Source organism: Zophobas morio, unplaced genomic scaffold (assembly GCF_036711695.1).
Source record: "Zophobas morio isolate AGI-343-1 ecotype UQ-CSIRO unplaced genomic scaffold, CSIRO_AGI_Zmor_V1 ptg000026l, whole genome shotgun sequence".
Lineage (NCBI taxonomy): Eukaryota > Metazoa > Arthropoda > Insecta > Coleoptera > Tenebrionidae > Zophobas > Zophobas morio.
In genome coordinates, this window is record NW_026972131.1 from 16,025,241 (window position 1) to 16,051,380 (window position 26,140).

Genomic DNA, 26,140 nt, shown 5'->3' on the forward strand with positions numbered 1-26,140 from the left:
AAAAATACGTACATACCATGGAAATTCGGAACAACACATCTTAGTATTAAAAATTAATTTATGAATGCTTGCATGTCAGGCTCCTGCTTAATCTCCTCTTACCATAACTCTGCAATTCTGCAGACATTCGTTCGAATCGACTGCACAACAAGTTATATACATCAAGGACATTTGGAATCTGTCATTCTTAATTTACTGGATCTTTATTAATTTCCTCCACAAGTAAATTATCGTCACGGAGTTAGGGAATTAATTATTCATCTGTTAATTACAATCCAAGAGATCTAAATTTTTTCACGCATTTTTCATTTGTGTATAAATAAAACTAACATCCTTAATTTAAGTACTACTTTACTTTCCGCCAAACATGACACTAGTCATCCTAGGGGAAACTCTAAGCTACCTCCGCATCAACGGCATCTGGCCCAAAAGCGGCCACGAACTAAACCCAGGAAAGTGGTTCTACATTAAATTCATACTATTACTCACATCTCAATCGGTAATCCTCATCGGAAGCTCAGCTCACTTAGTGGTGTCCGTACAAAGTAAGTCTCCTTCCACCGCCACACCCAAAAACACTCTTTTTTTAGACGACTCCAGCAACATCTTCTTAGACCTAGTTATCCTAATCGGAGAAGTGGGTGTGTTTTACTTCAACGCCACTTACGTTAGATATGAAGAGCCCATAGCGAAGATTTTCACCCACCTTTCTAACTTCAATAAATTCGGGAAACCCCCAAATTTTGCACAGCGCAACAAGAAGTTGATGTTTTGGTCGAGATTGTACAAAACGTACATCGACGCTGCTCTTGTTAGCATATACCTGGAGCCCTTCATCAAGCTGAAATCTTGCGAAAGGGAAAACTTGAAGCGCAAGTTTAAGGAAATTTGTGGGTTGGTGGTCGCGACTTGGGCGCCTTTCGACATCAGCGTGTTTCCATTTAAACAAATTCTTTATGTGTGGCAAGTTTACACGCTTATGTTTACGTTGAAGGGAGCGGCGCTTATTTCGTTTTCAATTATGGAGTCGATGGAGCATTTGGTTGTGAGAATACAACATTTGAAGACGATGTTGTTGGAGACGGTGGAGACCGAAGACGCGAAACTGAGGGTGGAAAGATTGTTGAAGTGTGTTGAATACCACAACGATATTTTTGGGTATTGGTTTAAAATCGTGGTGGTTGAGAGATTTAGTTTTGGTTTTAGGGTTGGACAAGAGATGGATAAGAATTTCGCCAATTGTTTGTTTTTGCACGTGTTATTTTCGGGAGCGCTCTTTGGGTGTATAGGTTACATAGTGATGGAGGTATCCGTAGTAACTTGAATCGTTACATGAAACTTTCGTTTTTTTCTTAGACTTTCTCGTTACTGTCGTACTCGTTATTTTTGGGTTGGGTGCTCTCACTTATCATTGTCTCAGTTAGTGGTCAACATGTAATGGACGAAGTAAGTTCGTAGCAGTGTTAAAAATAAAGAAACAAAAAGATTTTTCCAGGGACTTTCAGTTGGCGACACCGCTTACAACAGTAAGTGGTATGACAGAAATGCTTCTTTTCAAAGAAACATCGTTCTGATTATAATCAGGTCTCAAAGACCTATACTTATTCACGCTGGACCATTTAGTTACCTTTCGCACGTTATCGTGCTGACTGTAAGAACAAAATGTTTGATTCTACCACATTGACTCATATTTTTTTACAGATTTTTAAAACCGCTTACACCTATATGACAATGTTGAATGCAACTTCTAAGTAACTTCAAAAGATTTACGGCTCAAATGCAGACCATTTCCATGTCGGTCAAAGAAGTCTTAGAAAAAAAAAACTGAATATAATCAAAAGTATGCAGAGCACCCGATATAGCCGATGAAAAGGGATAACCAAAACCAGTACTGTTTAATAATCAATAAATGAATTTCAAATTGTTCTCCTAGTGTTTAGAATTTTAAATTCTTAATTTCTTTCCCAGAAACGAAACAGAGTTATTTTTTTTTATTTCGATAAATGTTTCTTAAGTTGTGTGGCAAAGTTTTGTCTTTGTATATAAAATTATCAAGCGAATCTGTACTTCAACATCACTGGAGTCTTTTATTCTGAGTTAATTTAGAACGCCAACTAAAACTCAAAAAGTCAACAGATAAGCAAATCTGTAGAATATTACTACAATATTTATAAGTTTTGTGAAAAAGCAGACATTTCTACTAATTTAAAAGAGCTGAAGGTAGGTAAGTTACTGTCAAGAGAACGGTTCATGTCCGGATTGATCAAGTTAAGGAATATTTTCCAACTTTTCGCAAACTTGACTGCACCTGAAAGATTGACGTTAGTCGACGTCTAACATTTATAGAATAGTCAGCTCTGATTGGTCAATTCATCATTTTCGAGCATGCGCTTCTAAAAATCGCTTAACGTGGTCTGGTTTAATTTTTGCACTGCAAAAAAATTATGGAATATACATTCACAGTCGTAAGTTCGTAGCAGACAATACAAGAAAACTTAGATTAAACAAAGTAAATTAAAAAGACTTAATTTATATTTACGATACATCAGATACAAAAAATACAGATTTTCTAATTAGTTTAAATATTTACTTATTTAAAAAGTAGTCTTGTATCAAATTTAACGAGACAATGGTACCTACATATCTTGAGGTTTAAAATATTCGATGGTCTAAAGCCTTCTAGTTCTATGCTTCTAGCTCAGATGCTTCATCCGTTTAGTACTAGCTAAAATTATGGTATTTTTATCGAAACTAAATGACAAACTTCAGAGAGTTGTTTTCTTATGCATAAAAATTACTGTAGTTGATTTTTTTTAATTTTGGCAAGATGTTGTAAAACGGTATGTTTTTGTTTCTGTCTTCGTCTGACACACTGTATTTACGAGGGTATCGTTTCCACCCCTAAAAAAATGCAGAAGTAGTTTTACAGCACATTGCCAAAATAAAAGAATTGTGTTATACCTATATAAAAACTGCCAAAGCTTTTCGCTAACTGAAGTTCGCCTTTTGAGCTGTATTCAATTAGAGAAATAACAACATGACAAAAACACGACATAGGATTAAATAAAACTATATACTTGCAGCAGATTAAAGAAAAATGTTTGAAAATTTTAAATTTGACTAACTTTAGAATTTCTGTCACTTATTTACGTAGATAAGCCCACGCTTAACAAATATTCCAGAAAATTATAAGTCATTACAAAGTTCAATACTTGGATATTTAAAATTATATTACAGAATAAGACAGCCGAGATAATCCGGATATGTATATATTCAAATCATCTTCTTGAAATGAGCCACCGGTTTTTAAAAGACCACGCTGAAAATCGACAAAAAATTCAACCCGTATGAAGAAATAGAAAAAACTGCATACATACCAGGTTTTCAATGAATTAATGGTTGCCTACATGTCTGCAAACTCATAATCTCTTACGACTTATTTTTTTGCAATTACTACATATATTGCTTCGATCCGACTCCACAACTAACTATGTAAAACAACAACGACATTTTCAATCTGTCATTCTTAATTTAATGAGTCTTTATTAATTTCCTCTAAACGTAAATTAGCGCTACGTCTATAATTTTGAGAATTAGGGAATCAATTATTCATCTGTTAATTACAACACAAGACATTTGAATTTTTCACGCAACTCTTCATTTGTATATAAATAAAACTGTCATCCTTAATTTAAGTACTAATTCCCTTTCCGCCAAACATGCCTCTAGTCATCCTAGGCGAAACTCTAAGCTACCTCCGCTTCAATTGCATCTGGCCCAAAAAAGGCCACGAACTAAACCCTGGAAAATGGTTCTACATTAAATTCATACTAATGCTCACCTCTCAGTCGGTAATCATCTTCGGCAGCTCCGCTCACTTAGTGGTGTCCATCCAAAGTAAGTCCCCTTCGAACTTCACACCCAAAAACACTCTTTTTTAGACAAGTCCAGCAACATCTTCGAAGACCTAGTCATCCTAATCGGAGAAGTGGGCGTTTTCTACTTCAACGCGACTTTCGTCAAGTTTCAACAACCCATTGCGAAGATTTTCACGCACCTTTCTAATTTCGAAAAATTCGGAATACCGCCAAATTTTGAACAACGCAACAAGAAGTTGATGTTTTGGTCGAGAATGTACAAAACTTTCATCGACATTGTCATTTTTAACATGTGTCTGGAGACCTTGCTCAGGCTGAAATCTTGCGAAAAGGCGAACTTGACGAGGAAGTTTAAGGAAATTTGTGGATTGGTGGTGACGACTTGGGTGCCTTTTGACATCAATGTGTTTCCACTTAAACAAATTCTTTATCTGTGGCAGTGTTACACGCTTTTGTTTACACTGAAAGGGGCTGCGCTTATATCTTTTTCGCTTATGGAATCGATGGAGCACTTGGTGGTGAGAATACAACATTTGAAGGGGTTGTTGTTGGAGACGGTTGACACTAAAGATGAAAAACTGAGGAACGAAAATTTGGAGAAGTGTGTTGAATATCACACTGATATTTTTAAGTACGGGTTGAAATGTGCGGGGGTCGAGAAGTACAGTTTTGGGTTTTAGGATTGGTCAAGAGATGGATAAGAATTTCGCTAGGTGTTTATTTACACATGTGTTGTTCTCGGGGGCTCTTTTTGGATGCTTGGGTTACACAGTGATGGAGGTACCCGTAATAATTTGGGTTGTTACATAAACTTTCGGTTTTTTGCAGAGTTTCTCGTTATTGTCGTCTTCGCTATTTTCCGGTTGGATGCTTTCCCTCATCATCGTCTCAGTTAGTGGTCAACACGTAATGGACGAGGTGAGTCCGTAACAGCGGTGAAAACATAAACACAAAGACTGTTTCAGGGATTTTCAATTGGCGATACCGCTTATGACAGCAACTGGTACGACAGAGATGCTTCTTTCCAAAAAAATATCGTTCTGATTATAACCAGATCACAAAAGCCTATACTTATTCACGCTGGCCCTTTTAGTCATCTTGCACACGTCATGATCCTGACTGTAAGAATAAAATCTTGGACTTTCTTATTGACTTACAAATTTTTGCAGATTTTTAAGACGGCATACACGTACCTGACAATGTTAAATGCAACTTCCAAGTAATTTCAAAAGGTTATACTTAATTTAAACTCGCATGTAATAAAGTGTTTATCTGAAGGCATCACAAAGGAACTGTTTTAGTGTAATACGAAATCGTACGACATACTGCTTCCAGTATGTAGGAATTCCAATAATCGAAGAAGTTATTCGCAACAAATCCCTTACGATCCATATATTATAAACGTGAAACTACAATCGCAGCTGTCAAACACAAATGTGGAAGGCAACACAAAGACCCCATCAAGTTTATTTATTGTTCCTTCAACTTGATTATTTCCTAAGGCTCATAACGTATTGTACCAATTTTGGCAAAAACAATAACAACAATTAATAAGTTGCGCTTCCGTCAACACTCGTCAATAAATAACGTGAGGCCAAGCTTTTAAAAATAGTGCTAGTGGCGACACGCCCATGTGTTGCAACAGTAGCACGCGCTTCATAAAATATTGAAGGAAATTGTTAGGTGCCGTAATGGTGTTAAGGCGATCGTGGAATGTCATCGGCCTAATTTAATTTAAGTAGATAATGTTTATTTAAACTAAATAAATTGGTCTGAAAAGTTAACATAAAGGGAAAATTGAGATTAAAAACTAACCGTACTTACCAATATGAGAGATTAATTAGCTGGTTTTTGATTTTTTATAGTCTAATTAACCAGAGACACGAAACCAAATTTTATTCACGTTATTCGGTCTTCAGACTTTGTACGAATGATGAATTCTACATGACAGCTTGTAGAAAACTGGGTCCGCACTTAGCAAGTTCTTGGGGACAGGACTCGAGGACAACTTCACCCACAACTACAGCATCAATTATGCAAAAAAAGCGACATTTGTGTGACCGAATTAGAAAGAAGCAACTGCAAAACACACACTTTTCTATTCATTTTCCTACCTTCTTATTTTATTACTATTCAAGAAATTACGGTTTATAACTTATGATTACCGTAAACACCCATTAGAATTCTTAAAACATATAAAACATAGTCCGCAACCGGACGACCACAATGTCCAAGATGAAGGCCGACGAAAAGTTTCTCAACCACAGTTTAAAACAACTGCGAATCCGTCAATTCTGGACGCAAAAAGGCCATTCTGTGTCTTTCGCTTTTTATTTTCGGTACTTTCTGGTAGTCATCGTTGGCACGCCTTTTTGGGTGGGACTTTTGGTTCACTTCATCACTGTTATAAGAGGTACGAAACATATTAATTACTACTCAACTGACAAATTTTTCGTAGATGATCTAGACGTGAGTTTAAGTGGAGACGTTTCGGTCCTAACATCTGTAATAGGTTTACATTTCATGTCATTCACTATCGTCTGGAAACACAAATATATCTCCGATCTCTTCAATGCCTTAACGGCTCCTACAGAATTTGGAAAACCGGACAATTTTGAGAAAACTGTTCGTAGACTCAACTTGTACTCTAAATCGTACGCTTGTTATTGCGTGTCAGGGACGTTCACGTATGCTTTATTAAGATATCAAGCCATTCCGCAATGTATGCGAGACAACGAAGAGAAAGGGTTACACGAAGTCTGTGGTACCATAACTCCTTCTTGGTCTCCGCTTGGGATAAATTTCAACCGTTTCCCAAACAGACAATTACTGCTCATCGTGCAGCTGATCAGCGTGCTTATAATTATTTGTGGAGGCACTGCTATTTCTTTTACGACGTTTGAACTCGCAACAGTCATCGTGTTGAAAATGAAACATCTGCACAGATTGTTGAGGCATGCCTTTGATGACACGAAGGAAGTAATTTGGTGGAAGAACCTCGACCATTGCATTAAGTACCACAGACACATCATCAAGTACTAGCTTATAGGTGTTAACGAAATGAGAGATTTCTAAGTAGTTTTTCAGGCTCCAGGAATTATTCGACATGCAGTATAAGTTCCCCAACGGAAGTTACGTTCTGCTAGTGGGGATCGTGATCGCCGGTCTGGCCAACCAATATATGAAAGTACGAAATTATTCCCTAACTGTGTCTAAAATTCGCTTTTTAGGAAAAAAATTTTGGTGCGATTATTCATCTAGGTGGGTGGGTTTTCAGTTTCTTTATTTGCTGCCATGCAGGACAAATCTTACTGACGGAAGTACGAAGCGAACTTTGTGAGGGTCACCATAAACGATACTTTTTTAGAGCATGTTGATACCAAACGCAATTTATAATTCCAAGTGGTATAAACTCCCGGTGGACTTTCAGAAAATTGTTTTGATGATAATTACGCGATCGCAAAAACCCATGGAACTGCATGCAGCACCCATTGGAGTCATGTCGCACGAATTTTTCATTACTGTAAGTGAACAAATTGAACAACAACTTAAAAATAAAAGTTTTTAGCTTGTGAAAACGTCGACTTCTTATTTCGCTCTTCTCAGCCAAACGACTTAGAAAGACTACTACGAATATTCAAAAACAAACCTGCTTTCTGAAAAATTGTTATTTATTTGATTTTTTATTTGATGAAATAGTGGCACCATTAATATTATTGTGTACTTTTTCACAATAGACGAGGAATATTCTACGCTTATTTATTTCCATTATAGCTTCCCAAAATTTACACAAAAGCAACCACTACTCTGATATACTACCGTTGAGTTCCATCGTCGCTAAAACATAAGAAAAGAACTCCGAAACTGCAACAATTACAATTCCGAATCTACATTTTTCACCCAAAAGTAGCCAGCTAATTTTTGACACCCATGCTAAAAATCATAAAAAAACGTTACATGTGTTGAAGAAAAATAAAAAACACGTACCTGGACATATTGGTACCTTTATTACAAAGAAACTGAGTAAGATTTCACCTGTCATTCTGCAGCTACGTAAATACAACTTGAATCCATAACTAGATGAATTAAGCAGCAGCGACATTTTCAAACTATCATTTTTAATTTAACGAGTTTTTTCTAATTTCCTGAAACGTAAATTAGTGGTACGTCAATAATTTTGGGAATCAATTATTCATCTGTTAATTACAATCCAACAGATCTGAATTTTTCACGCAACTCTGCATTTATGTATAAATAAGACTCATTCACCCTTAATTTAACCATTCATTATCCCACTTCTTGGCTGCTACTCAACAAACTACTATTCATATACCCATTTCAAACCACAAAATGAAAAGCGACGAACAGTTCCTCAACCACAGTTTAAAACAACTGCGAATCCGTCAATTCTGGACACAGAAGGGCCATTCCGTATCCTTCGCTTTTTATTTTCGCTATTTTCTGACTGTCGTCATCTGCTCGCCCTTTTGGGTGGGACTTCTGCTTCACTTCATCGTTGTTATAAAAGGTACGAATCGCGTTAAAACACAACCCATTCAAAACATTTTTGTAGACGATCTAGACGTGGATTTAAGTGGAGACGTTTCTGTATTAACATCCATAGTTGGTGTCCACTTCATGTCGATCTCCATCGTCTGGAAACATAAAGAAATCTCCGACCTCTTCGACGCATTAACCGCCCCTACGGAATTTGGAAAACCTGACGATTTCGAGAAAAACGTTCGCAAACTCAACTTGTACTCCAAATCGTACGACTTTTACTGCTTGACGGGTGTGTTCGTTTACATATTCATAAAGCACAGAGAGATTCCGCACTGTCTTCGCAACAACGAAGAAAAAGGCTTACAGGAAATCTGCGGTCTGCTCACCCCAACTTGGACTCCGTTCGACATGAATTTCAACCGTTTCCCCTACAGACAATTTCTACTCACCATGCAGACCATAAGCGTGTTTGTACTTATTTGTGGAGGCGCTGTTATTTCTTTCACGACTTTTGAAATTGCAAGTGTCATCGTTTTAAAAATGAAGCATCTTCGCAAACTGTTGAGGAGCGTTTTTGATGACCCGAAGGACATGGTTTGGTGGAGGAATCTCGACCATTGCATACGATACCACAGACATATCATCAGTTTGCAAGAGCTGTTTGACATGCAGTTTAAGTATCCCAATGGAAGTTACGTTGTGGTAGTGGGTGTCGTTATCGCCGGGCTAGCCAACCAATACATGAAAGTACGAAGTTTTACCATTGGTGTACCTAAAAGTCGTTTTTTAGGAAAACAATTTCGGCGCGATCATTCACCTAGGTGGATGGGTTTTTAGTTTCTTTATTTGTTGTCATGCTGGACAAATTTTGCTGACGGAGGTATGACAAGATGTTTGTGGAGGGTCACCCATAAGTTATGGCTTTTTAGAGCATGAAGATACCCAGCGCAGTTTATAATTCCAAGTGGTATAAAGTCCCGGTAGACTTGCAGAAAATTGTTTTGATGATAATTACGCGAGCGCAACAACCCATGGAATTGCATGCAGCACCCATTGGGGTCATGTCGCACGAACTTTTTATCACTGTAAGTGACACTGTCGTGCAATCACTTAAAGATAAAAGTTTTTAGTTGGTGAAGACGTCGACTTCTTATTTCGCTCTTCTTAGGCAAACGACTTAAGAAGATTATTATACACTTACTGAAACACACGGATAAAACTTTATTCTGAAGTTTTGTTTATAAACATTTCAGAAACACTTTTTTATTAGTTTGTAGTTATTTCACTACTTGGCAAACGTTCAATAAAATCTAGGAATATTCTGCGTTTATTTATTTCCCCCATACACCTTCTGAAAAACAAATATTTGATTATATTTTGTATAAAACTAATTTTGTTGAATTCATTTTGATTTATTCGAACCTCTCAACAAATCAGAATCATCACCCCTACAATTTGATTTAATTTAATTTATTCCTAACTAGCTGACCCCGTGAACTTCGTTTCACCTACAATTTAATTTTGAATCTGGAAAACCGAATGCTTTGAAATCTTGCAGATGTTTTAAACATATGATAGGCATAATAAATTTTTATTCAAAATAATATTTACTTCCTCCAAAAAATTGATAACGTCAGTCCAAGATTTTGCCAAATGAATCCTTTTTAAAATATCCAAAATAGGATGAGACTATACTTGTGATTTATCATTCCATTCATATTTTTTAATTTTGCTTATAGGGAGTGTCTCAAAAAAATTAATCACTGAGTCAATTTATTTTATTGATTGAATCAAGAATTGCAAAACTGAATTTTGAAATATTGCAGACGTTTTGAAGTTACTGTTTGACATGGTACGTTTTTAATCAAAATATATCTGTTTATCAAGCCCAAAAACTTGATGACGTCATCTCAAGATTTTGCCGAATAAATCCTATCTAAAATGTGCAAAATATCATCAGTATATTTTCCTAATTTTTTATTGCATTCAGATTTTTTAGACTTGCTTTTACAGTGACTCAAAAAAATGTATGGATCAGTCAATTTATTTTAGAGAATAACTCAAGAGTTGCAGAAATAACTACTTTGAGATCTTGCAATTTCTTCCGGTGGTGTATTGGGTACTAACTTTGCATTTGTATTGTATCTGAATTGTATCTGTATCTGTAGTGTATTCTGTATTGTATTTCTGTTGTATTGTACTGTATAACGTTCTATCCCATATTGTTTAAATATGATAACTATTAATATGTGATAATTAAACCGAAAACCATTTTCCTAAGAACACGAGGTTAGCAAAAACAAAATAGTTTGTTTAAACATTGTTAAATTAACCCCGAAAATGTACAATTTCTGAGCGAAAATATGAAAAATAATTTTTGCAATCTTATCGTGACGTACGATGACGTCACTGTCACCTGAGCTATCTGTCCGAAGGTCACGTTTCGCGGTCCTTTGTGATCAGTATTAATTTCTGTTTGATGGCGGCAAGATCGTCGCGTCGTTTTCGGGTAAAAGTGGAACGTTTTAGCGAATTTCAAGTTTATTATTAATACATATTAAGGAAAATTTGTTGTGTTAGTGCTACGAACACGAACGAAAATGGATATTTTTCCGAAAAGGACCGAAAACAGGGTAAGTACGACTTAAGTTTTAATTTATCGGATTTCATGATTCGTTTACTCGACAATGTTTACATTTTGGATAAATTTTCGAAACGATTGAAGTTGGTGGGTCAAAGCTATACATGTTCGCGATATAATTAAATAAAACATAATTAATATAATTCATAATGTTTAAATATGATAACTATTAATATATGATAATTAAACCGAAAACCATTTCCCGAAGAAGACGAGGTTAGCAAAAACAAATTAGTTTGTTTAAACATTGTTAAATTAACCCCGAAAATGTACAATTTCTGAGCTAAAATATTCGATCCTTTGTGTTCAGTTTTGATTCCGGTCTGGTAGCAGTACCACGTGTTCGCGAATTTCTAATTTATTGTTAATAAATATTAGCAAAAATTATTTGTGTTAAGTGCTGTGAACACGAAGGAAAGTGGATATTTTTCCGAAAATGGCCGAGTTTTTTTGAAATTTGTTGTTAATAACATGCATTCAGCACTGATAAAGTGCGGCTTTAAAATATACAAAGTACTGCGTTCATAATTCACAAAATACCGTATGCATCATTTTTAAAGTACGGCGTCCAAATTTACACAACACGGTGTCTTTCACATGCTATCAAACCCTACTCCTCTCTTTTAATGGCAATCCTCGTATTGTTTGGTTCTTGCTGGGCAACAGCAACGAGCGAGCAGTCATCGCTCTTTGATGGCAAACGTGGAGAAATTTGTATATTGTAACTTTTGTAATTGAAGCATATTGTACTGTATATTTTATGTGTTACTAACTTAACTTTGCTTTGTTTTCACGGTTCACTTGCTTGGGTATTAATTTTGCAACAGTGCATTCTTTGGTTCCGAGTCTGAATTCTCCATGTCGTCAGACGCTTTGGCCTGGGGGGTTCTGTTGGCCGTTAGACGCTGGGTTGCATCACTCTTTGAGAATGAGGTAAGACGACCTTGGATTTATGCGGCTGCGTTCTCCCTTGGGCGTGTGAGCGCTGCGACCAATAGATTTCGTTTAGAGTTCCATCGATGTGCTTGCTTGGGTTTTCATTTTGCAAATTCTCAATTTTTGGTGCAATTTCTTCCGGTGGTGTATTGTATCTGCATTGTATCTGAATTGTATCTGTATCTGTAGTGTATTCTGTATTGTAGCCAGATTGTAGGTACTTGTATTGTATTTCTGTTGTATTGTACTGTATAACGTTCTATCCCTCATTAATAAATCCTAGCCTTCTCCTTTCCCGTGGTTCTTGCTGAGCATCAACTATCGAGGACAGAAAATCCAAATTCAAAACCAGTTTCACAAAAATCATGAAAATCGCTCGTTGGTGGCCAACGTGGAGCAAAAGAGACTTTTGTAACTCAACTAACTTTGTTAACTTTATATTCTTAAGGAAACAAAAATATATTACATTTAATTTATTATTTATAAGGACAAATAGTCATTTGCCACGCCGATGCTCGTTTTTAGATTAAATGCTCGCAAAACGCGTAGATGTTCAATTTGTGTCCGGAGAGATACAATGTTTGCAAGTAGGTACTTCGTACTTCGAATATGAGTATCTACTCAGTTTTATTCATACCATCCAATGTCTCGCTTCAGTGTTTGACTATTATGTTGATTATGAGCACAACGCTGATCAACTTCCGTATCCGAATTACCCATGAAATAAATCATTGCAATTTGCACCTGAGGTAGTTCGTCGCACATTTGATTGACTTCGTGGACTTATGTCAGCTTGTCGTCTTCTCGGCATTGTCATGAACTTCATAAAACGACACAGAATTATTTTCACAGTCAATCAAATCTGTAAATTTTGTCTTGAGAATTTTAAAATATTGAAAACTTCAAATTAAATCCTCGAATAACGGTAACGATTGAGGTTTTTTCGAAACCAACAAAGTGAATATATATATATAGATAAATAGAATGGCAGATCAAAATTAATAAAGAACTTTCGCAATGTGTAACTAAATTCACTTTAACCAAGACTTTTCTTAAAATAAACGACGTTTTTTTTACGAAAAAACAAAGAACGATTTGAATGCAATATACTTTTCACAATCGCACGGAAGAAATAGTTTTGTATGACACGTCAGTTAGACGACAGGTCCGTCAGGAACGCCATCTATTGAAATTAATTCGAAGTGGCGATTCCCATACAAAATATTTAGAATTTTTTGATTTTTTAGCTGTCTTATTTTTTGTAAATTTTCTTATATACAAACTTTGTCCTGACAATAAGGAACACATAAAAAAAAGAATCATCCAATTTGGTGCAGTCTGAAGTTATGCGCGTACATACATTTCGGCGATTCATTTTTATTTATATAGATAAATTAGTGGCATAAAAATGATTTTCTGGATGGTTTTTGGACAGCTACAAATTATACAGTTTTATCGTTGGATATTTTATGTTGTGTTACTTGAAGGTTAATAAATTTACAACAAGAAATTAATTATTATTATTATTATTATTTAATCAATACAATAGATAAAGCACAAACTTTGTTTCTCGAGTCGTATTTTTTGGATAACGTCATTACCGTTCCACAGGGAATGAATAAGTAAATTTTAATCGATGTTCTGTTGTCACTAAATCAATATTACTGTCTTGTCAGAATTTGCAAAAATTAGTTTTGTAAGTTTTTAACATAATGGACACACTATTTAGGGTAAGGAAACGTGTGAAGACTTCAAGCGGATTTCCTTACCAACAGACAGTACATGATAATGATCTTAGAACACTAACGTTTCAAAATAATCAGTTCAGTCGGTTCGTAGATTATCTGCCCAAAATAGTCGCCTGTAATTTAAAACAAATTTGTTCTAGGTCTTTATTTTTCGGGAAAGTGTACAATGCATTATGATGGTGGACGAAATTAAAACATGGTTGTTTCATTTTGACATATACGACACTATACATACCTGCTTTTGTGTAATTCCAAATAGAGATAAACATTTGATTGTTCCTCACTTATTGAGTTATTTGCTAAAGAAATATTTGTGAAGTAATTGTCGAAAGTTACATTATTATTGATTTGCTAGAAAATATTCGTAACCCACCCTTCCTACGTTTCACCCATAATTTATATCCATTTAAGCGTAAAATTAGTCATTTAAACCCTAATACCGTGTCATTTTGCATATTACTAGCTTTATAAAACACTTCTTACCTAAGTAATATCAACACTGCATTAATAATGGATTTAGGCAAACGAATTAATAGAAGGGCTTGACAGACACGGTTTGCCCTATAATGTCCAAATTATGTTTAAGTGTAATTATCTCGAGCAACAAAATAAGATTTAATTATTAAAAAAAAAAATACGGAAAATCAAATTGGCATTCGGGCCTACCAAGCCCCCCTTGCCTCGAAGGATTAAGGAAAACAAAGTTCCACTACGATGATACCATCCAAATATGTATATATGAAAAAATTACCATGCTGAAAACATAAAAAATGTAATCGGTTTAAAAGAAAACACGTACCTGTAGCGGAGATTCAAATTTAAATCATTATCAGTGACATTATTATTATTATTATTATTACAAATAAATTGTAGTAAGACTCTTGGTTCGTCTCATTCGTAGTTTGAATTTTTTACAAGCTATATAAAACAAAAACGATATTCTAAACGTCATTTTTAATTTAATGAGTTTTTTAATTTCCTCTAAACGTAAATTAGCGGTACATCAATAATTTTAAGAATAAGGGAATTAATTATTCATCTGTTAATTACAATCCAGAAGATATGAATTTTTCACGCAACTCTGGATTTGTGTATAAATAAGACGCTCCCACCGTTAAAGTATTCATTTGCCTGCTTTCTTGTTTGCCAGCTACTCAAATAATTACCGTTCATATTCATATAAGCACACACCTGAAACTTATAGAAAAACGTACAAGATGAAAAGCAACGAAAAGTTTCTCAACCACAGTTTAAAACAACTGCGAATCCGTCAATTCTGGACCCAAAAAGGCCATTCTGTGTCTTTCGCTTTTTATTTTCGGTACTTTCTGATAGTCATCGTTGGCACGCCTTTTTGGGTGGGACTTCTGGTTCACTTCATCACTGTTATAAGAGGTACGAAACATGTTAATTACTACTCAACTGACAAATTTTTCGTAGATGATCTAGACGTGAGTTTAAGTGGAGACGTTTCGGTCCTAACATCTGTAATAGGTTTACATTTCATGTCATTCACTATCGTCTGGAAACACAAATATATCTCCGATCTCTTCAATGCCTTAACGGCTCCTACAGAATTTGGAAAACCGGACAATTTTGAGAAAACTGTTCGTAGACTCAACTTGTACTCTAAATCGTACGCTTGTTATTGCGTGTCAGGGACGTTCACGTATGCTTTATTAAGATATCAAGCCATTCCGCAATGTATGCGAGACAACGCAGAGAAAGGGTTACACGAAGTCTGTGGTACCATAACTCCTTCTTGGTCTCCGCTTGGGATAAATTTCAACCGTTTCCCAAACAGACAATTACTGCTCATCGTGCAGCTGATCAGCGTGCTTATAATTATTTGTGGAGGCACTGCTATTTCTTTTACGACGTTTGAACTCGCAACAGTCATCGTGTTGAAAATGAAACATCTGCACAGATTGTTGAGGCACGCCTTTGATGACACGAAGGAAGTAATTTGGTGGAAGAACCTCGATCATTGCATTAAGTACCACAGACACATCATCAAGTACTAGCCTGTAATTGTTAACAAAATGAGAGATTTCTAAGTAGTTTTTCAGGCTGCAGGAATTATTCGACATGCAGTATAAGTTCCCCAACGGAAGTTACGTTCTGCTAGTGGGGATCGTGATCGCCGGTCTGGCCAACCAATATATGAAAGTACGACATTATTCCCTAACTGTGTCTAAAATTCGGTTTTTAGGAAAAAAATTTTGGTGCGATTATTCATCTAGGTGGTTGGGTTTTCAGTTTCTTTATTTGCTGCCATGCAGGACAAATCTTACTCACAGAAGTACGGAGCGATTTTTATGGAGGGTCAACGTAAACGGTACTTTTTTAGAGCTTGTTGATACCGACCGCAGTGTATAATTCCAAATGGTATGATCTCCCGTTAGATTTGCAGAAAACTGTTTTGATGATTATTACGCGATCGCAACAACCCATGGAACTGCATGCAGCACCCATTGGAGTCATGTCGCACGAATTTTTCATCACTGTAAGTGAAACAGTCGCACAATCACTTAAAAATAAGAATTTTTAGCTCGTGAAGACGTCGACTTCTTATTTCGCCCTTCTCAGACAAAGTACTTAAGACGATTGAGGATGCACATATTGAAACACAAGACAAAATTTTATTCTGAAGATTTATTTGTGAGCGTTTAAGGAACACTTTTTATTAGTATGTATATTTAGTTATTTCACTACATGGTAAAGCTTCATTAAAAGTTAGCATTATTTTGAGTTTCTTTATTTCCGTCACATACACCACGGAATTTGGACAGAAACGAATATCGCCATTCTAAAATATGAGAAAGAAATTTAAGAACTACTGAAAAACTTGTGAAAAAAAATCCTCATGAAATGAAGCTTTTACGCTCAATTACAATGACCGTTAACAATTTTTTTGTATGAAAATAGTTTCGTTCACTTCATTTTGATTTATTCAAACCAAAAGTAGCTCAGGTTCGAAATACAACAACAAATGAGATTCATCATCTCTACAATTTAGTTGTTTTTTATTTAAGTTTAATTAAAAAAAAGTGTTTTTTCTGCGATGGTTTTTGGAAAACTGCACTATTTAAAAACTTTTATCGTTGGATATTTTATGTGTGTTACTTGAAGGTTAATAAAATTTAAACAACAAAAAAATTAGTTATTTTTATTCAATCAATAATATAAATAAAGCACAAACATGTTTCTCGAGACATATTTTTTTACAAACACATTTTTTTTTATTTGAGATGACGTCATCTTTCCCCAGGGAATGAATAAGTAAATTTTAATCGATGTTCCGTAATGATTAATATTAATGTGTTGTGAAAATTTGCAGTAAATTTGTTATGCATTCTACGTTTTTTAACGTCATATAAGGAAACATGTAGCGCATAAATTTGAAGCCAGATTTCCTTAGCAAAATTTTGAATGGTCTCATCGGATCTTTGGTGATCCTAGCTTAGGGTCGAGACCTGCAGCAGATCAGAAATAAAACGTTTAATATGGAAAAGGAACTCATAGGAAAATATAAGCGAAGCAACGAATTTACTTTTTTATTTTTTCGTTCGTCAATTTTTTAATTTTTGTGGATGATTTCACAAAGCAATAATGGAGCTTTACAAAAGCACACTTTTATATTTTCATGTATTGCCCATACATACGAAGGAAATTATCGCTGTTACAATGAGTGAATGCAGTCGTTGACAACGTCGTTAAAAATAACTTCTTCAAATATGTATATATGAAAAAAGTGAACACTGAAAATCATAAAAAATCAAACACGGTTTGAAAAAATCACGTACCTGTCGTGGAGATTCAAACTTGGTTGTGTCGGTGGCTTTACTCTACCATATATTACAAATAAAATGTATGTTACTCAGATTTCAGACTCTTACATGATGTGCTGCTAGTTTCATTCTGTAGTTTGAGTTTAATTCAGACTTTTTCTAATCTCGTCTAAACATTAATTAGCGGCACATCAATAATTTTGAGAATAAGGGATTTAATTATTCATCTGTTAATTACAATCCAGATGATCTGAATTTTTCACGCAACTCTGCATTTGTGTATAAATGGGGTGCTCTCACCCGTAAAGTATTCATTCCTACGTTCTTGTTTGACTGCTGTTCAAACAATTACAAAATGAAAGGCGACGACAAATTCCTCAACCACAGTTTAAAACAACTACGAATTCGTCAATTCTGGACACAGAAGGGCCATCCCGTATCTTTCGCTTTTTATTTTCGGTATTTTCTGAGTGTGGTCATTTGCTCACCTTTTTGGGTGGGGCTTCTGCTTCACTTCATCACTGTTATAAAAGGTACGAAAACTGTTAAACGCTACCCTTTTGACAAATTTTTCGCAGATGACCTAGACGTGAATTTAAGTGGAGACGTTTCGAACTTAACATCGGTAATAGGTTTACATTTCATGTCGTTTTCCATTGTCTGGAGACACAAAAAAATCGCCGACCTCATCGACGCTCTAACGGCTTCTACGGAATTTGGAAAACCGGACAATTTTGACAAAACTGTTCGCAAACTCAACTTGTATTCTAAATCGTACGCTTGTTACTGCGTATCAGGGACGTTCATATATGCTTTATTAAGAACTCAAGAGATTCCACGATGTCTTCGAAACAACGAAGAAAAAGGTTTACACGAAGTCTGTGGTACGATGATTCCTACTTGGACACCGTTTGACATAAATTTCAACCGTTTCCCAAATAGACAACTTCTGCTCATCGTGCAGATGACCAGCGTGCTTGGAATTATTTGTGGTGGAACTGCAATTTCTTTTACGACTTTTGAAATCGCAACAGTCATCGTGTTGAAAATGAAACATCTCCGCAGACTATTGAAGCACGCCTTTGACGATCCGAAGGACGTGGTTTGGTGGAAGAACCTCGACCATTGCATTAAGTACCACAGACACATCATCAAGTACTAGTCTGTAATTGTTAACAAAATGAGAGATTTCTAAGTAGTTTTTCAGGCTGCAGGAATTATTCGACATGCAATATAAATACCCCAACGGAAGTTACGTTGTGCTAGTTGGTATTGTGATCGCCGGCCTAGCCAACCAATACATGAAAGTACGAAATCATTCCCTAAGTGTATCTAAAATTCGTTTTTTAGGAAAGAAATTTTGGTGCCATCATTCATCTAGGTGGGTGGGTTTTTAGTTTCTATATTTGTTGTCATGCCGGGCAAATCTTACTGACGGAAGTAAGAAGGTAACTTTGTGGAGGATAACCGTAACGGAACTTTTTTAGAGCATGATGATACCCAATGCACTTTATAATTCCATGTGGTATAGAGTCCCGGTACGGTTGCAGAAAATTGTTTTGATGATAATTACGCGATCGCAAAGACCCATGGAACTGCATGCAGCACCGATTGGAGTCATGTCGCACGAACTTTTCATCACCGTAAGTCAAAGAGTCGTACAATCACTTAAATATAAAAGTTTTTAGCTGGTGAAGACGTCGACTTCTTATTTCGCCCTTCTCAGTCAGTCAACGTAGGATATACTTGCAGAAATTTATTCTGAAGATTTTTCAGGCCAATAATAATTGCGTTAATTTATTTCCGCCACTATATTATTTGAACAGGAACAAACATCACCTTTGTAACCGTCTTGGATTTTTACTTCAAATAATAATTCCAAGTGATGTATTTTTTATAATAATGAAGTCAAAATACGAGACAGGAATTTAGGAACTACTGAAAAACTTATGAAAAAAATCCTTACAAAATACAGTTCATGCACCCAATTCGTTAACATTTTTTGTATAAACCTAGTTTTGTCCACTTCATTTTGATTTATTCCAAGCTCTAAGGCAAAAGCGCCAGGTTGGAAAAATTCTGTACAAAATATAAAAAGTCAGATCCTATACAATTTATTTGGAAACGTGAGCCCAATATTTTCAGTTTCTACAAGCTGTGAAACGTGATCCTAGCTTAGGGTCGGAAACTAGAAGAGATTAGAAAAAAAATGGAGAAGGAAATGATAGGAAAATATATGCGATGAAAAAACTTACATAAAAAACATATATACCTAAAATAAAACTCAATCAAATAAAAAAGAATATTTTTTCGTTGGTCCTTTTTGGATTTATGTGGATTATTTCTTCAACCAATAAATTTGTACCAGCATGCGTTTTTTACGATTTGCAGAACTTCCTTCGTCCTTCAACTACAGACACACAAATAGAAATTCTTCGAAAAATTATAGAATTTAATTTTGCTAATTTAATTTTTTATTCTATTTTGGAATCATAATCTTGTTTATAACCACCCAAGTACGGGCATAAATTGGTCTTAATGGCACAAATCAGCCAAGAATTGCTAAGCAACGATTGATTACTCATTTACATTAATTAATTACGTATTTAAATAAGCTTCGATATTCATTTTTATTATCCCTAACAAAATCAAAATAGTAACCAATATTTCGTTAAAAATATTTTAGAAACTAAAATACAATAAAACGTTGTATGTGCCACGGGCATAATTTTCGATTGTGGCCCTCGGGCAATTAAAAGCCCTCCTTCGTCGGGCTTTAAATATTGCCTCGTGCCATTATCTCTCTAATTATGCCCTTAATACGTAAATAACTATTAGATAATCCCTATAAGTTAAAATAAGTATATCTACGGACTGTTAAAATAGGTGAAGGAATATACTACACGGCTGCTTCAAGTGGGTTTTTCCATAACAACATTTTATGATGACTTCATCAACACTTTAATTTCCTAATGCACTCATTCTTTGATCAACCTGTATAAGTAATTTAAAAAACAATGGTCCAAGATTACTTCAATAGAACTTCCCTTGCCCATAAAGTACAGTACATCAAATCCAGCTGTTTCGAAAAATTATAAGACTTGCTTTTGCGAATTTTATTTTTGTGTGATGATCGTTATAACCTTATAAGTTAAATTAAAAATATGTATGTAATGTTAAATAAATGTAAAGGAGCGCGCTACGTGTTTCTTTCAAGTGAGTTCTTTATTTAGAAAATTTTATAATAACGTCAACATTTTCAATAAGAAATTAGAGAGTAATTAATTTTATTAAACTTATTTTATCTTATGACACTCGCTAGTCGACTCTGGGTCTATGAAGTACGCCTCATGTAAGAACGTTTCCCTTATGTTTGTAAAGAACAAGGCGATATTAACAAAAAAGAAAATATAGTAATAATAAACAAAATTAAAATAGATTCGTAAACCACAAGTATACAGGTCTGAGTATATTATTTCATACAATTTCGGTAATGTTAATTATGCAATATGCAATGAGCGGACGTCATCATACTCTTGGTCAGGATGATTATCCAAATTTTGGTTAGCGTTTTACCACCAAGACGATATTCGTGGATTCTGTAGTTTAAATTTATTACAAGCTATATAAAACATAAACGATATTTCTAAACATCATTTTTAATTTAATGAGTTTTTCTAATTTCCTTTAAACGTAAACTAGAGGCACATCGATAATTTTGAGAACCACGGAATCAATTATTCATCTGTTAATTACAATCCAAGAGATCTGAATTGTTCACGCAACTCTGGATTTGTGTATAAATAAGACGCTCCCACCGTTAAAGTAAGTATTCATTCCTACCTTCTTGTTTGACTACTACTCAAAAAATTACTGTGCTACTCATAAATACTCATCCGAAAATTATAGAAAAAAAAAATGAAAAGCGAGGAAAGATTTCTCAACCATAGTTTAAAACAACTGCGAATCCGTCAATTGTGGACAAGGAAGGGCCAATCTGTATCTTTTGCTTTTTATTTTCGGTATTTTCTGACGGTCATCATCTGCTCGCCTTTTTGGATAGGACTTCTGGTTCACTTCATCATTGTTATAAGAGGTAAGAAACATGTTAAAAACTACCCATTTGAAAAATTTTTCACAGATGGCCTAGACGTGAATTTAAGTGGAGACGTTGCGCTTTTAAGTTCGATAGCAGGTTTCCATTTCATGGCATTCTCCATTGTCTGGAAACACAAAAAAATTGCCGACCTCGTCGATGCCCTAACGGCTGCCACAGAATTCGGAAATCCGGACAATTTTGAGAAAACCATTCGCAGACTCAACTTGTACTCGAAATTGTACGCATTTTATTGCCTATTTGGCACGTTCATATACGCATTCATAAGGCATCAAGAGATTCCACAGTGTCTTCGAAACAACGAAGAAAAAGGTTTACAAGAAATTTGTGGGTTGATGTCTGCTACGTGGACTCCGTTTGATAAAAATTTCAACCGTTTCCCAGACAGAGAATTTCTTTTCATCGTACAAGAGTTCAGCGTCATTGTAATTATGTGTGGAGGAACTGCCGTTTCCTTTACGACTTTTGAAATCGCAACAGTTATAGTTTTGAAAATTAAGCATCTCCATAAACTACTGCGGCACGCCTTTGATGATTCGGACCGCGTAGTTTGGCGCAGAAACCTCGACCATTGCATTAAGTACCACAGACACATCATCAAGTACTACCCTGTAATTGTAAACAAAATGAGAGATTTCTAAGTACTTAGTTTTTTAGGCTGCAGGAATTATTCGACATGCAATATAAATACCCCAACGGATGTTATGTACTGATAGTGGGTGTCGTGATCGCTAGTCTAGCCAACCAATATATGAAAGTATGAAATTATCCCCTAAATGGATCTAAAATTTGTTTTTTAGGAAAAAAATTTTGGTGCGGTCATTCATCTAGGCGGTTGGGTTTTTAGTTTCTTTATTTGCTGCCATGCAGGACAAATCTTACGCACAGAAGTACGGAGCGATTTTTATGGAGGGTCAACGTAAACGGTACTTTTTTAGAGTATGATGATACCGAAGGCAATTTATAATTCTAAGTGGTATAAACTCCCGGTAAATCTGCAGAAGATTGTTTTGATGATGATTAAACGATCGCAGCAACCCATGGAACTACATGCAGCACCGATTGGAGTCATGTCGCACGAACTTTTCATTACCGTAAGTTAGAAAATTTTACAATCACTTGAAAATAAAAGTTTTTAGCTCGTGAAAACGTCGACTTCTTATTTTGCTCTTCTTAACCAAACGACTTAGAAAAACTGCAACGGATAAAATTGCTTTCTGAATATTTTTTTTATTAAATACTCGTAGTGGCCAATTTCAATGTGAGACTTCGAGCATAGTAAATAAATAGAGAGTAATTCATTTGATTAAATTTATTTTATCTAATAAAAAAAAAACGATATGCTGCTGCCCGCTAGTCGACCCTAGATTTATGAAGCAGAAACTCTGCCACTCATCCACGCTTCCTATTAGAAGATTTCGTACTAAGTTTGTAAAAAACAAGGCGGTTTTAACAATAAAAAATATAGTAACAATAGACAAAATCAAGATAGATTCGTAAACCACAAGTACGGGAGTTTATTATTTCATAGAATTTCAGTAATGTTATTTAAGTAATGTAATGAGTGGAAGTCATAATATTGTTGGTGGGGTGATAATGCAAATTTTGTTTAGACCTTTACCCCCTACACGATATTCCTAACACACAAATAAAATTTGACATCGATCGGTCTAGCAGAGATTCAAACTTGCATGTTTCAATGGCATTATTGTTATTACAAATAAACTATATGTGTTGCTAGTCTCACTCTGTAGTTTCATTTTATTACAAACTATATAAAACAAAACGTTATTTCTAAACGTCATTTTAAATTTAATGTGTTTTTCTGTAATTTCCTCTAAACGTAAATTAGCATTAATAATTTTGAGAATAAGGGAATCAATTATTCATCTGTTAATTACAATCCAAAAGATCTGAATTTTTCACGCAACTCTGCATTTGTGTATAAATAAGACGCTCCCACCGTTAAAGTATTCATTCCTACCTTCTTGTTTGACTACTACTCAAAAAATTACCGTGCTTAACATAAATACTCAGCCGAAATTTATATAAAAAAAAAAACATGAAAAGTGAGGAAAGGTTCCTCAACCATAGTTTAAAACAACTGAGAATCCGTCAATTCTGGACACAGAAAGGCCATTCTGTGTCTTTCGCTTTTTACTTTCGGTATTTTCTGATGGTCATCATCTGCTCGCCTTTTTGGATAGGACTTCTGGTTCACTTCATCATTGTTATAAGAGGTAAGAAACATGTTAGATACTACCCATTTGAAAAATTTCTCGCAGATGATCTAGACGTGAATTTAAGTGGAGACGTTGCGCTATTAACTTCGATGGTGGGTTTACATTTTATGTCATCCTCCATCGTCTGGAAACACAAAAAAATCGCCCATCTCTTCAAGGCTTTAACGACTCCCACACAATTTGGAAAACCGGACAATTTTGAAAAAACCGTTCGCAAACTCAACTTGTACTCGAAATCGTACGCCTGTTATTGCGTATCAGGCTCGTTTGTATACGCTTTATTAAGGTATCGAGAGATTCCACGATGTCTTCAAAACAACGAAGAAAAAGGTTTGCATGAAGTATGTGGAGCGATAGGTCCTACTTGGGCTCCGTTGGGCATAAATCTCAACCGGTTCCCAAACCAACAATTTTTGCTCATCGTGCAGATGATCAGTGTGCTTGTAATTATTTGTGGAGGAGCTGCTGTTTCTTTCACGACGTTTGAAATTGCAACAATCATCGTCTTGAAAATGAAAAATCTTCGTAAACTATTGAGACACGCCTTTGACGATTCTAAAGACGGAGTTTGGTGGAAGAACCTCGACCATTGCATAAAGTACCATACACACATTATCAAGTACTAGCCTGTAATTATAAACAAAACGAGATATTTCTAAGTAGTTTTTCAGGCTGCAGGAATTATTCGACATGCAGTATAAGTACCCCAACGGAAGTTACGTTCTGATAGTGGGTGTCGTGATCGCCGGTCTAGCCAACCAATATATGAAAGTATGAAATTATTCCCTAATTATATCTAAAATTCACTTTTTAGGAACAAAATTTTGGTGCGGTCATTCATCTAGGCGGTTGGGTTTTCAGTTTCTTTATTTCCTGCCACGCTGGACAAATCTTACTCACGGAAGTACGGAGCGATTTTTATGGAGGGTCCAATAAACGGTACTTTTTTAGAGTATGATGATACCGAACGCAATTTATAATTCCAAGTGGTATAAGGTCCCGGTAGATTTGCAGAAGATTGTTTTGATGATAATTACCCGATCGCAACAACCCATGGAACTGCATGCAGCACCGATTGGGGTCATGTCGCACGAACTTTTCATTACCGTAAGTTAGAAAATCTTACAATCACTTGAAAATGAAAGTTTTTAGCTCGTGAAAACATCGACTTCTTATTTTGCTCTTCTCAGCCGAACGACTTAGAAAGATTGCAGCGGATAAAATTGCTTGCAGATTTTTTTTTATTATTAAATAGTAGTGTCGCCAATTTCATTGCACGTTAAATGAATAAAATCGTCAAATGCCGCAAAAGTACTTAGTTATTAACCCATTTTCCACACACAAAGCGTTTTCTCTGTCAAGTTACTTTTGAAAAATGTCAAACGATGAACGCTTCATGCACGAAAGCATTAAACAACTCAAGATTCGTTGCTTGTGGCCTTACGGAAAGTCGGGGACGCCTTTTTCCTACTTTCGGTAGTTCTTGGTGGTACTCAATTGTACCCAAGTTGGATCGGAGTTATTATGCACATCATAGTAATCACGAAAAAAAATGAAACACGGTATGAAAAAAAATGGTCTAACGTTATTTCGATAGAACTTCCATCACGTCTGAAGTTGACATTTTAAATAAAATTTGCTTAGCACTTATCTTGGTTGAGATGGATAGATAATTTTTGGTTATCGATCCACCTAAACGTTGATAAACTCAAAACACGTGGTAGATTTCAGAGCAAATGGCACAGGAGTTTCTAAAAGAAACTGTAAAGTTTTATTCCAGTTTTGATTTTTTTTTTTTTTTTTCTAAGACAAGGGACTAATTAAAATTTTCTTAAATTTGATTTTTCAGTTAAATTTTCACGGTAGCTAATTTTTGAAATCGCGGACTCGATGATGGATAACTAAGCGGGTCGAGAGGGGATGTAATGCACCGAAATCCAGTCTGAACAAGTATGTTGGAAATGAACTTTGAGTGATTTTTGAAAAACAGTGTTTTGGTTTTTCGTGAACAAAAAACCAAAGTGAAGTTTAAACGGTTTTTGAAAATAGTTATTTCGGTTTTTGATGGGTACAGTGTTAGCGAGTTAGTGGCAAAACGAAGTAAGAAGATTTTCTGGAGGCTCTACTTGTGGTAAGTTTGTATAGCAAGTTATGACGGAGAGCTTTTTTCGTCCCTGAACTGCAGGCAAACAAATACAGATTCTTCGAAAAATTATAAAATATAATTTTGCAAATTTAATTTTTTATGATAACCCCTATAACTTAAAATAAATATAATTGCGG

At 35.3% G+C, this 26,140-nt stretch overlaps 4 protein-coding genes across 4 annotated transcripts; all 4 read left to right on the forward strand.

The window, feature by feature from the left end:
* The first annotated feature begins 367 nt into the window (after positions 1 to 367).
* On the forward strand, positions 368 to 2,337 carry LOC135136099 (uncharacterized). Its single transcript, XM_064065225.1, has 6 exons — positions 368 to 545; positions 591 to 1,158; positions 1,207 to 1,306; positions 1,357 to 1,446; positions 1,496 to 1,651; positions 2,137 to 2,337. The coding sequence occupies exons 1-6, from the start codon at positions 368 to 370 to the stop codon at positions 2,335 to 2,337; spliced, it is 1,293 nt and encodes a 430-aa protein (XP_063921295.1).
* A 1,382-nt stretch (positions 2,338 to 3,719) lies between these two features.
* On the forward strand, positions 3,720 to 5,938 carry LOC135136100 (uncharacterized). Its single transcript, XM_064065226.1, has 6 exons — positions 3,720 to 3,897; positions 3,942 to 4,479; positions 4,559 to 4,658; positions 4,707 to 4,796; positions 4,844 to 4,999; positions 5,837 to 5,938. Exons 1-6 carry the CDS (start codon positions 3,720 to 3,722, stop codon positions 5,936 to 5,938), a joined length of 1,164 nt encoding a protein of 387 aa, XP_063921296.1.
* Positions 5,939 to 6,104: 166 nt separating this feature from the next.
* On the forward strand, positions 6,105 to 7,497 carry LOC135136101 (odorant receptor Or2-like). Its single transcript, XM_064065228.1, has 6 exons — positions 6,105 to 6,291; positions 6,337 to 6,913; positions 6,966 to 7,065; positions 7,109 to 7,198; positions 7,246 to 7,401; positions 7,447 to 7,497. Exons 1-6 carry the CDS (start codon positions 6,105 to 6,107, stop codon positions 7,495 to 7,497), a joined length of 1,161 nt encoding a protein of 386 aa, XP_063921298.1.
* A 731-nt stretch (positions 7,498 to 8,228) lies between these two features.
* On the forward strand, positions 8,229 to 9,562 carry LOC135136102 (odorant receptor 49a-like). Its single transcript, XM_064065229.1, has 5 exons — positions 8,229 to 8,406; positions 8,452 to 9,128; positions 9,172 to 9,261; positions 9,311 to 9,466; positions 9,512 to 9,562. Exons 1-5 carry the CDS (start codon positions 8,229 to 8,231, stop codon positions 9,560 to 9,562), a joined length of 1,152 nt encoding a protein of 383 aa, XP_063921299.1.
* The last annotated feature ends 16,578 nt before the right edge of the window (positions 9,563 to 26,140 follow it).

Excerpts from the sequence above, each read along its gene's own strand:
- LOC135136102 (XM_064065229.1), top strand. The coding sequence starts at position 8,229 with ATGAAAAGCGACGAACAGTTCCTCAACCACAGTTTAAAACAACTGCGA. Across the intron at positions 8,407-8,451 it reads CTTCATCGTTGTTATAAAAG|ACGATCTAGACGTGGATTTA; the intron begins GTACGAATCGCG and ends ACATTTTTGTAG. Across the intron at positions 9,262-9,310 it reads GACAAATTTTGCTGACGGAG|AGCATGAAGATACCCAGCGC; the intron begins GTATGACAAGAT and ends ATGGCTTTTTAG.
- LOC135136100 (XM_064065226.1), top strand. The coding sequence starts at position 3,720 with ATGCCTCTAGTCATCCTAGGCGAAACTCTAAGCTACCTCCGCTTCAAT. Across the intron at positions 4,659-4,706 it reads TGGGTTACACAGTGATGGAG|AGTTTCTCGTTATTGTCGTC; the intron begins GTACCCGTAATA and ends GGTTTTTTGCAG. Across the intron at positions 4,797-4,843 it reads GTCAACACGTAATGGACGAG|GGATTTTCAATTGGCGATAC; the intron begins GTGAGTCCGTAA and ends AGACTGTTTCAG.
- LOC135136099 (XM_064065225.1), top strand. The coding sequence starts at position 368 with ATGACACTAGTCATCCTAGGGGAAACTCTAAGCTACCTCCGCATCAAC. Across the intron at positions 546-590 it reads CTTAGTGGTGTCCGTACAAA|ACGACTCCAGCAACATCTTC; the intron begins GTAAGTCTCCTT and ends CTCTTTTTTTAG. Across the intron at positions 1,159-1,206 it reads TACCACAACGATATTTTTGG|GGTTGGACAAGAGATGGATA; the intron begins GTATTGGTTTAA and ends TTTTGGTTTTAG.
- LOC135136101 (XM_064065228.1), top strand. The coding sequence starts at position 6,105 with ATGTCCAAGATGAAGGCCGACGAAAAGTTTCTCAACCACAGTTTAAAA. Across the intron at positions 6,292-6,336 it reads CTTCATCACTGTTATAAGAG|ATGATCTAGACGTGAGTTTA; the intron begins GTACGAAACATA and ends AATTTTTCGTAG. Across the intron at positions 6,914-6,965 it reads TACCACAGACACATCATCAA|GCTCCAGGAATTATTCGACA; the intron begins GTACTAGCTTAT and ends GTAGTTTTTCAG.